Here is a 12,385-nt window from a genome sequence, read left to right on the forward strand (position 1 = left end):
ATTCCTCTTCCACATAGCCTGGGTTTACCAAGTCTCTACACATATTTGAATTGTCGTAGTCAACAACCCTCACAGGAGCAGTCCCTGGAGCAGGAGGTTGAGCACCAAGAACAGGTCGTGCTTGCTCTTGTGCCATCGGTGGCTTACGTTCAAAATTAGTATACTGTTGATACATTTGTGGAGCCACTCCACCCCTTGGCTGCTCACGTTCCTGTCTCATTCTCGCAATGCGAGTACATTCCTGTGTGGTGTGGGTAAAGTTCCAAGCACAGGCTTGGCACCACTTTTTTGTGGGTTGGTTTGTGACTAGAGGAGAAAAGGTATTACATTCCTCTGTTTTATGGTTACCGCCACATGCTCCACAAAGATGAGGATCGGTAGGAAGTACACTCCTCATTCTCTGCTGCTGTTGTTGTGGCTGCAAGGGTGGACGATAGGTCTGTCCCAATCTCCATAGTACTAGGTTAGTTATCTGGTCTGGATTTACTAGCGCGCTAGACCCTGAACTTTGGTCATCACCCCACTGATCTCTAGGTTTCACCTCTGGGCCAGAACCATCTTGAAGTTATCGGTGAAATCCATAGCATCATGGCAACACTCATTGAAATTTGTATGCTTCTTCGCATAGAGATGTGTATGCAGTGTTGAATTTTTGAGTCCTTTTAAGAAGAGAGAAATTAATCGACTTTGGGCGGGCTTCTCATCTTCTGGGCAACGATTAATGTACTGCTTCATTCTATTTACACAATCTCTAACACTTTCATTTTCGCCTTGCTTGAAAGAGTAGATGTGTGCTACCGTGTCATGTTGAATTCCCATCAAGGAAAAAGCAGCAATGAATCTCTCTTCCAAAACTCGTAAAGAAGATTTGTCTGAAGCCTCTAGTGCCTGAAACCAAGCCAGGGCTTTTCCCTCAAGAGTGAGTCCAAATCCTTCAATTTGAGTATGCTTATCAGCCACTTGCTCAGCTCGAACTGCTTGCCTAAATGCTGCTACATGGTCGTATGGATCTCCCGACCCTTCATACTTCTTTACCAGTTTCTGAAGAGTTGATGGCCTTACTTGTCTTGAATACTCATCATAGGGCCTACGGCCTCTCACTCTCAGTGGGAATTGTTCCTCTCTTTGGAAAGATGGTCCACATGCATCAAAACTTGGTGTGGGTACCCTATTACCAGCCTCACCAAACCCCTCCAAAGATCTTGTCACCCGCATTTCAGGAGGTGCATTAATGGGAGGCCGAGTTGGCTCCCCTACCCTCCGATTGTTATAGTGAGAAAGATGTTGTTGTGGTGTGACTAGTGGTCGCACATTTGGTGTAGGATGATATCTTGGTGCTAGAGTTGGGCTACTAGCAGTGGTCCACTTGGATGTTGAAGGTCCCTCTCTAGTGAACTCTCGTAGGGGAGGAGCAACAGTTTCTCCAAGAAAGGCTGTCTCTCCTGGTTTGGATGTATTTTTTGAGAACACTTCCATGAATAATGGTTGTCCTTTCCACGTGAGTTCCCGAATCTCTTTCCAATCTAAGGTTCAGTATTCATTGGCCCATTTATCAATTATTCTGTTCATGTGTCCTGCAAGCTTCTCAACTACCACCACCAGTGCTAGAGGAAGATCTAGCTCCGGCAATTTAGTTGTGGCATAATATCCCTCTAACGAGTCCTTATAGACCTCTTGAAGTGGGTCATCCTGTAAGACCTTTGTCACTGGAATTTGTCGTACAAACTCCCATTGGTTTTCAGCCCCCTGATCCATTTTGCTCTTGCCTTTCCTATCCCTTTCCAAATTTAGATCTACAAGAAGTAAATCATCTATGGATGGCTTTGAGGACTGGGCATTGGAGGGTCCAGGCATGTCCGGCTCAATGAGCCAGTCATCTCTAGACTCCCTTGCTCTGGAAAGTTTTGATAAGTCTAAGAACTCAGTTTTAGAGAACTCCCCTAATTTGTCTACATTTTCTAGATGGTAGGTGACTTCGTAGTGAACACCATCTCCACCCATGTACATGTTACCCTGGTCATTGACTAGAGGTGCTCTATCAAGTTCTGAGAAAATGTCTGCGATCTTAACAAGATACCGTTGTTATGGATCCCTAAAGATCTCAGCTCCTTGAGCATTTGTGTAGACATATTGGAGTCTCACATTAGGTGTTAACCCCATGGTGTCGGCTTCAAATGGATTAAAGGATCTTGTGGGTGTTCTATTTGGGGCTACGGGATGACTATTTGTCGGCCCTAGATTGTCCATGGACAATGAACTAGTTGTTCTGGAGGAAAGGGTATCAGATTGGGATTCAGAAAGGGTTTCAGCAATATCTGTCAAATTGCCTACCGATTGGGTCCCACTTTCCTGCGTAGGTACTCTAGAAGGTGCCCTAGGCCTTATGGCAGAATATATATATAGATATATAACAAAAATAAAATTAAAAAAACAAGATTTCAACCTCTCCTCTCTTCCTTTCTCCCTTCTCTTTCCCTCTCTCCTCTCATCCTTAAGCGGACTTCATGCTTGGGAGTATATGGGGCTTGCATAAGCTATGGAAGAGCTTAGCAACGCACCTCTTTTCTTTTTCTTTTTTTTCTTTTTTTTATTTATTTTTTACTAATTACATGTTAACGAAGAGCATGAAAGCATGAAATGGCAAAAAAAAAACAATGAATGTAAGCATAATGACGGTACTTGAAAAGAAATAAAGGCAATAAAACATAAAAAACAATGCGGGAGAAACCTCAACCGCTCAATGGGGTTTTTTTTTTTTTTTGCTTCTAATCAAAACAGAAAACACACAAGGCGCCCTTGAGATCACACACTCAATGCCCTTGCAAACTCTACTCTAATCTACCCTAATCCACGATTTTGCAATCAATGGAGCACTTAGTAAGAAGTAATGGTTAACACCCTTCACTAACTTAGGTGTGCGTTGTCGTGACGTGGACGGTGTCGCTGGGAAAGTACGTGACTTCTAGCTGTGAGAGTAGGTACCAAACTCCACAAGGAAACTCACACACAAAATTCTCCAAGGAGCATAGGACATATCCATTTTTAATGACATATACATGTGTCAATTCACCTCAATACATCCTTGAATTCAGCCTGATGATTGCACAAAAATTGTGTACCAAGTGCTTGTTCCTTTCCAAGCATAGATTCCCTGGCTCCTCTTTCCAAATCCCTTGAACCAATCACATGTAGGCATAACATAACCTTCAAATATTTCCAACATACATGTGACCATTTACATTCCATACATCCAGTGTCATCAATTCCATCATTTCAAGATGTTCTTTATCACCTGAAAACCTGCTTTTAAATTCTAACATCTCACAAGCAAAAGATGGCATACGGCATAACTATAACATGCTCATGAATTCCAAAATTCGATCGAGTAGAAAGTAAAACCAACTTCCCAGGGCTTAAATGTATTTTTGATACCTTTATTCCACAAATCTCCAAGTTCCAAAACCTTTAACTCATTCTCCAAAGCCTTTAACTCATTTTCCAAAACCTTTAAGGATATATGAGTTATACGCTTTTTCTAAATCGCAAGAAGTAGTAACAAAATAATAATAAAAAAAACCCACTTATCTGAAGGTATTCAAGTGAATTTTTTCTTTGATTTTATTTTGCTAATCTCAAAAGTCGCTTCGCTGTTCTCAAATCCCTCTTCAATTCTAGCACCTACAAGCTATGAACAGTAGATATAGCTTTGATTTGAAATTCTCTGGTAGATAGCGCACTGGTTCTCCTCTTTTCTGTAGGCAGTGAACTCCGATATATGCCTTCCCTTCACATCTCTGGTTTTTCCTCATTTTCTCGCAAGGAAAGCGGCGCCCCACCACCTTTTGCAGCCCAAAATTCGCGATTTTCCAATTTAAAAGACTGCGCTTGCTTATATTCTGCATAATATCCGAAAATTTCCAAAAAAAATATTCTTTTTTATACCACGCAAGCTGCCACCCGCCACCTTGCATAAACATTTCCAGCTGGCGCTTGCTTGTCTTCCATTCTCATTACCTCAACCTTTTTCGCATCCTCCTGCATAGCAGCATCTACATAGATGTTAGACATACAGATATAAGATGCAGGATCCTTTTCATCCAATCGCACTGCATGTTCGAAGGCATGGCATCCAAGCTCGACATTGCCTCATGTTCGACAAGCTCCCAGCACAGTATGCCAATTCACAATACCAGGATGAAATGGCATCTTCTTAATCAAAGCTACCGCCTTGTCTACATGGCCTGCCCCGCCAAGGAGATCAACAATGCAAGTGTAATGCTCAAGAGTTGGGATGAGACCATAGTCATTGCTAATGGCCTCAAGGTACAAGGACCTTTTTCCATTAGACCTGCATGATTGCATGCATTTAGAACACTACCGAATGTAACCAGATTTGGCTTGATACCTTCCCCGATCATTATATCGATTCTGAGCAAGCATAGAAATCATGGCATTCCAAGACACGATATCTCAAAAGGGCATTCTTTCAAAACCAAACCTCACATCTTACATACTTTTGCATTTCCATACATGTTAAGAAGGGTGTTCCCTACTACAAGGTCTACCATATGCATAAAACTCCATAATTCACACCGCACTCATGTACAGAGGCTTCGAGACCTGGCTCAGCCTCAGCTCGTCTTATTGAACCTCATTTACAATATGAACATATGTACTCAGGCATCATATAATGACTCGTCATGGCACTTAACCCCATGCATCTGGATTTGCATTTGATGGCTTCACATGCATGGTTTCACACCATAGACGTGCCATGGCACGACATCCACCCCCTCTAAACCTGCACATCCTCTGGTATGTGCCAAATCATCATCAAGATCCACATATAACTGGATGTCATCTTCTTCTTCTTCATTACCAGGAAGATCATCCTCTTCCTCTTCACCCATACCCATACTATCGCTGTCAAGTCTCTCATCCTGAGTTCCCTGTGAATCAAAAGGATCATTATCATGCCTTCTTTTAAACATCTTGATCCTTTTACCTGCTACAAGATTCTTTATCTCAGTTCCATCAAGCTCACACAGGGTATACGTGGCATTTCCATGCACATGCTTGACAATTTAAGGGCCAAACCATCTTTTTGCAAATTTTCTTTGAACAGTGAATTGGTTGTCAAGGCTACTATCATACATTAGGACCCAATCACCTTCTTCAATAGGTTTTGACCGGAGTCTGTGTCTTCTATCAAATCTTTCTTTATTTTTCAACCTTGCATCTTTCAAGCGAGCTTTAGCAAGCTCTACATCTTCAGGCCTCCTCTCCAACTGTCTTATTCGCAATGCAAGGAGGTCTTCTCTACTTAATCCTTCCATCCAGGGCAATACATTCCAAGTTAGAACTACTTCTTCAACTGGCATTACTGGCTTCTGACCATACATTAATTCTGCAGGCATGTATCCTGTCTCACTGAGCTATGAGTTGTACGGTCAGCCCACAAAGCATATGGTAGCAGTCTTGGCCAGTCTCGCATTCTTTCTCTGCATGCCTTAGCCAAAGCTTTAATGATTGGAGGATGTCCTCGCTCACTTTTACCATTGCCCTCAGGATTGTAAGCACATGTTAGGGACAGTTTGATGCCAATTCTAGAGAAGAATTCCCTTGCTTCTTCAACATCTAGCTCACCCCTATCAGCTGTTATTTTCCCAACACAACCATACCGGCAAATCACATCTTCCAAGAGAAATTTGCATACTGTTTCCGTACTCTTTGTTCTAAGAGCACGCCCCTCTACCTGATTTGTCAAATCTTCTCTTGCAAGTGCTATGTACCGCATCTGCCAAATTCCCAAAGGCATTGTAACTAGATCCACTACCCATTTGTAGTGCATGGCAGGTGGGTAGGTTGGTTGCAATCCATCGCGATGTCGCACATTTGAGTACATTTGACATACCATGCATGTTTCCACATATTGGGAAATATCCTTGTACATTCCTTTCCACCAATATTTTTCCTTTATTTTGGTAAAGGTGGCCCACACACTTCGATGTCCAGCCCAGAGACTCTCATTGAATTCTTTCACAAGCTTCCCTTGAGTCTCTTTATCACATATGACTCTCTGTGGCATAACATTCCTCTGCTTCCAGAGGTACCCATCCTTTAGAAAATAACCATATGCTTTTCTGCGGATCCTCTTAAATTCTGAGTCAGACCAATTTTCCTGTCTTGTCAGAGTACTCAAGTATTGACCAATATGCAACCAATCTCCTTCATACATTTCCTCAGTAAAAGACTCAAGTGCATTTGATAGGCAAATGTGGTCCCCCTTTGCATATGCAGTAGTGTAGAACTTTGTACCCACATCATCAATGTCACTAATCATCTCTTTTTCATCTTCATACCTGGCTCTTGATAGCATATCTGCAACTGAATTATCTTTTCCCGCAATATGCTCAAACTCAGGATTTAGTGACTTGATATAGGTAATCCACCTAAGCATAGCAATATCTGGAGTGGTACAACTTGCTATCATCCCAAGAAGTGGCAAGCAATCAGTTTCCACAAGTACAGATGCCCCAATAAGATATTCTTTTTCACATTTTAGAGCAGTGACTATTTCCCATAACTCTCTCTTGATCTGCGGATATTTTCTTTGTCGGATGCTTAATACCTTTGCTCCAAATCTGATTACATACCTGTGATCATCCTCATCATCTTGCCCTACTGCCCATCCTATCCCAGTAGGACTAGTATCAACTGTAACAATCACAGGCCTGACACACTCATAATCTGCCTTCCTCAGAGTAGGTGATGATTGGAGCAAACATTTCAGCTTCCGCATAGCTTTAGTATGTGCTACATTCCACAAAAATTTTTGATTTTTCCTCAAGAGTTGATAAAGAGGATCTGCTACATGCGCATAATGTGGGATCCAAATAACATAAAAGACACATGCGCCAAGAAATCTCCTCAGCTCTGTAACATTAATGCATATCTCTTTCATTCTTTGTATTGCATCTATCTTGGCTGGACAAGGTTGGCGTCCATTAGTGCTACAAAGATGTCCCACTATTAGCACTTCACCAACTCCAAACACTGATTTCAGTCCAGACAAAGTAAGATTCACTTCTTCAAGCCTGGATAGAATCATATCACAATCCTTTATATGATTTGCCACAAACTTGCGGCACCCTTTTGAATCCAAATCCCCATCTTTGTCTTTCTCATCACAGCCTTTTATTGGCACATCATCCAGAAATGGCATGAAGTCTCGCAAGACTTTATTCATTCCATTCATCATATGTGCCACTGAGTTGGTGGCTCCCTGTGGTAAGGTACACATCCTTACTAATCCCAAAGGAGTTCTCATTGTGGTCAAGTCCCTGCTTTGTATATCCAGCTGGAACTGATCATATCCCGAATACAGATCACCCATAGAGTATATAGCTTTCCCTGCAAATGCTTTTGCAAACTCATCCACAATCGGACCTGCTCCCACATTCCTGATTGTGACTTTGTTTACAGGTTGCATGTCTTGAATAAAGCGCAATGTCCCATTTTTCTTTGGCACAGTAAACCATCTGTTGGAATATGGAGCACATGATGGCTCCAAAATTCCCATCCTGATCTTTTTTTTTAGTAATTCCATCAACTTTGGCAAGAGAGCCTTTGGCACTGGAATTGGCCGTAGGTTCCAGGGCACATGTGGAACAGTAAAGATCACCATTGGTGCTGTTACACTTGGATCAACACAGCCTATCTCATGCGGCTGAAAAGCAAAGGCTTTCCCATGTCTCACAAGCATTTCCTCAAAGGATTTCTTTTCAACTGGCAACAGAAAATCCTTCTCACCAATCTTCAGCTCTTTTAGAGTTTCCTGTGTAAACTTATGCCCAATTTTCTTCGGATCTCTAAGATTTGGTTGCATAGAAGCTTCATCTATTTTCTCCTTGCTTCCAGGTGGCAAAGGCAAGGCAACTGGTCTTACCTTCTTTGCAACTGTTTTGTACTTTGTATCAACATGAGCATCCATCTCGCAATTCATGTTTTTACATTCCACCCCCTCAAATTCCCGGATTATATCATACATCTCCACAGATGACACCTCTATCATCTGATTTCCACCCTGTAAGCATGCTCTTCCCATATCAAAAAGCACATCCATAGTATCTACAAATGATATCTCATCAAGCACCCCTGAAATAAACTCATTCTTCTCCAAAAGACCACACTGCTCAAGACTTTTTTGTTCATTTTGTACATGTCTATGCATGCCATGCTTCAAATCCTTGCTTTTTACAAAGACCAGTGACCCATAGCTAGAGAATCCTTGAAAATTTGCTGAAAAGTTATTTACATTGATTGAGTCCTGCGAGAACTCATTTTTCCTCGCACCATTGGAATCCCGCTTTACAATGGCACCTGGCCAAAATCCCTCATCTCCCTGTAATTCATGAATTCTCTGTTTATCTTTGGGAGTGACTGTGCTCGAAGAGACTCACGATTCCTTTCATGGTTAATGCAAACTGTCAAAAACTGAACAGCTTTTTTGCCATCTTTACTCCTTATTCTTGCATATGCCGAGCCATCATCCAAAACCTTTGTTTCCATCCTTACAGCTGTAATGTAGGGTTGCCCAAGGATGAGGGGATACGATGACATCTCCTGAACAAAAAAGTTCTGATCATCTTTCACATCCCCTATAGTTACCCTTACATTTGGACATGCTGCATAAAGCTCTCCAGATGAGTTATTAGCTGCTTTAATCATCCACCCATGATCTACATCCATTGGCCACTTACATTTGTTGTAGAGATTTTTAGCCATAAGATTTATTTCAGACCCATGATCAATTAGAGCGACATATGGCTCTTCCAAATCACCTATCTTGACAAGGGTTTCAGTAGTTACTCTTGCCCAATGGCTCCTGGAGTAATGACTCTTTGTAAGAACTTCTTTTTCATCATCCTCTTCCACAAAGCGCACTTGTCGTGCTCCATCAGCAGAGTGATTACATTCCACCACATTTTCTCTCTCTTCCTTTTGCTGTACCTGTACTCCATGAGTCTTGGAAGTGCTTGCCTCCCCTTGTGATGGAATAGATTCAATTATGGACTGCCTTTTTCTTCGTATAATATCAATTATCTCATCATGAAATTCTTTCTTTGCAATCCCCAAGACTTCCCCTAGTGTAAATTCCACCCTGCTGTTTAGAATCCTCTCTTCAAGCACCTTTTTGAGATCTGTGTTGGAGCTTCAATATCAGATTGAAGCTTGTAGAGTGGACTTTTCCCTTTACCCTTCTCCTTCTCATGCTTCATTTTTGCTGGCACTTCTTCCATTGATACTTCCTGTGGAGGTCTGCTATGCAGTGGAGGCATATGTGATGGCCCAGGATCCTTCTTTTCACTTCCACGTGTAACTCTTTTTGATGGCCCTCCTTCCTCATTTTCCCTTTTACGCTTCTCCTCTACCTGTGCCTCATTATTTTGGCATTTAGCAATGTAGGCATGAACAGATAAAGAATCCACAGGCTCCTCCCAGCGAGTCTCAAGACGTATACAGTCACCTGCCTCATGCAAAGCTTGCTTAGACACCTTCTTTGACGCAATTAATTCCATTGTTGATGGCCAAAAATCTTCATTCTCATAATCTTCATCATTCTCAGATCCCTGCTTTGATTGACCAGCCTTTAATCCATAGGTTGCTGCCTCAACCATTGAGATGGCATGACTAGCAGCCATATCCTCAACCAGCTTTTTCATCCCTCCTTTCCCAAAGTTTGTACTCAATGGAAGTCCAGTCTCTGTAAGGTGGATTTTCCCATCTTTGAAAAACACAAGTTGATTTTTAAGGGCTTCTTTATAGCTAGCACAATCTTTCTTTGCATGTTCTGGGTCATCACACCATATGCATCTGTATGTACACCCTTCTTTACTTTGAGGCCTTTGCATAGAAGCCTGCCCTAATGGTAGCCCCTTTTCTTCAATCCTAGACATCTTCAATTTTAAGTCCCGCATGCCCTTAATAAGCTCATCCATCGGCCCTTCTACCTTTGGGATTGTAGTAGCTGGTTTTAATAGATTCTCAGGGGTAACAGCAGTTATAGGAGTTCCCGAGCTCATCACCATTTTATCCCTCCTTCGTTGCCGCTTTGCTAGCATAGTGACCGCATCCTCAACATCATTCCAATGACTCTTTAGTCCCTGCTCTGTATCCTTATCCTCGGGGAGAATTTCCAGTTTTTCTTGGAGATCTTTCCCAGCTGCTTGTAAGAAGAGCTCTGTTTTTTCTCTGTCCAAAGTTGTACGCTCTATCCTTGACAGCTGGGCATAGCGCTTCTCAAACTCTCTTAGCAGCTCTGTGGCAGAAATTCCCATTTTGGGTTTTGTGACCCATTCCAAGAAAGTTCGTTTGGTCACTCGCTCAGAATCCTCCATGAAATATTCGTCCTTTAAAGCAAGCTTGAACTCCTCCCAATTTCTGCCACCATGTGCTGTCTGCAATCCTCTTATGCGCTCTCTTATTTCAGGAACACATACCAGCTCAAAACTTCGAACCATATCCTCCTCAGTCACCCTGTTTAGCTCCATTTCCTTTATGTAATTGCGCAGGTACTTTGTGATATCCTTTCCATCAAATTGATCCATCTTTTTCACAATTGATTGTAGTGCTTTGGTCGTGGAAATTTGTCCCCTCTCAGTAGCTTGCTGTTGTTGCATGTACATAGTAAACATCTGAAACATCTGCATAACTATGGGGTCAAAATGAACCCCCTGATCCTCAGAATTCTCAGCCATAGCTTCCCTGTATATTTCACCACACTCTCACCCCAGCAGTTTCACGTCGGGTTCACCAAAGAGCTGTCGTGACGTGGACGGTGTCGCTGGGAAAGTACGTGACTTCTAGCTGTGAGAGTAGGTACCAAACTCCACAAGGAAACTCACACACAAAATTCTCCAAGGAGCATAGGACATATCCATTTTTAATGACATATACATGTGTCAATTCACCTCAATACATCCTTGAATTCAGCCTGATGATTGCACAAAAATTGTGTACCAAATGCTTGTTCCTTTCCAAGCATAGATTCCCTAGCTCCTCTTTCCAAATCCCTCGAACCAATCACATGTAGGCATAACATAACCTTCAAATATTTCCAACATACATGTGACCATTTACATTCCATACATCCAGTGTCATCAATTCCATCATTTCAAGATGTTCTTTATCACCTGAAAACCTGCTTTTAAATTCTAACATCTCACAAGCAAAAGATGGCATACGGCATAACTATAACATGCTCATGAATTCCAAAATTCGATCGAGTAGAAAGTAAAACCAACTTCCCAGGGCTTAAATGTATTTTTGATACCTTTATTCCACAAATCTCCAAGTTCCAAAACCTTTAACTCATTCTCCAAAGCCTTTAACTCATTTTCCAAAACCTTTAAGGATATATGAGTTATACGCTTTTTCTAAATCGCAAGAAGTAGTAACAAAATAATAATAATAAAAACCCACTTATCTGAAGGTATTCAAGTGAATTTTTTCTTTGATTTTATTTTGCTAATCTCAAAAGTCGCTTCACTGCAGACTGCGCAATGAAGAAAACGTGGAAAAACTGAAAGCATCTCTTAATGTAGTACTCAAATCCCTCTTCAATTCTAGCACCTACAAGCTATGAACAGTAGATATAGCTTTGATTTGAAATTCTCTGGTAGATAGCGCACTGGTTCTCCTCTTTTCTGCAGGCAGTGAACTCCGATATATGCCTTCCCTTCACATCTCTGGTTTTTCCTCATTTTCCCGCAAGGAAAGCGGCGCCCCACCACCTTTTGCAGCCCAAAATTCGCGATTTTCCAATTTAAAAGACTGCGCTTGCTTATATTCTGCATAATATCCGAAAATTTCCAAAAAAAATATTCTTTTTTATACCACGCAAGCTGCCACCCGCCACCTTGCATAAACATTTCCAGCTGGCGCTTGCTTGTCTTCCATTCTCATTACCTCAACCTTTTTCGCATCCTCCTGCATAGCAGCATCTACATAGATGTTAGACATACAGATATAAGATGCAGGATCCTTTTCATCCAATCGCACTGCATGTTCGAAGGCATGGCATCCAAGCTCGACATTGCCTCATGTTCGACAAGCTCCCAACACAGTATGCCAATTCACAATACCAGGATGAAATGGCATTTTCTTAATCAAAGCTACCGCCTTGTCTACATGGCCTGCCCCGCCAAGGAGATCAACAATGCAAGTGTAATGCTCAAGAGTTGGGATGAGACCATAGTCATTGCTAATGGCCTCAAGGTACAAGGACCTTTTTCCATTAGACCTGCATGACTGCATGCATTTAGAACACTACCGAATGTAACCAGATTTGGCTTGATACCTTCCCCGATCATTATATCGATTC

At 41.8% G+C, this 12,385-nt stretch overlaps 1 protein-coding gene across 1 annotated transcript in view; it reads left to right on the forward strand.

Moving 5' to 3' along the window:
* The first annotated feature begins 4,122 nt into the window (after positions 1-4,122).
* LOC147620211 (uncharacterized) overlaps positions 4,123-12,385 on the forward strand; it is a 31,936-nt gene continuing 23,673 nt past the window's right edge. The window contains exon 1 of the mRNA XM_086772600.1: positions 4,123-4,323. Coding sequence (XP_086628726.1) covers positions 4,123-4,323 — 201 coding nt within the window. The remainder of the gene's footprint in view (positions 4,324-12,385) is intronic.

This window comes from Cibotium barometz, chromosome 32 (assembly GCF_041138505.1).
Source record: "Cibotium barometz isolate CiBa-2024 chromosome 32, ASM4113850v1, whole genome shotgun sequence".
Taxonomy (NCBI): Eukaryota; Viridiplantae; Streptophyta; class Polypodiopsida; order Cyatheales; family Cibotiaceae; genus Cibotium; species Cibotium barometz.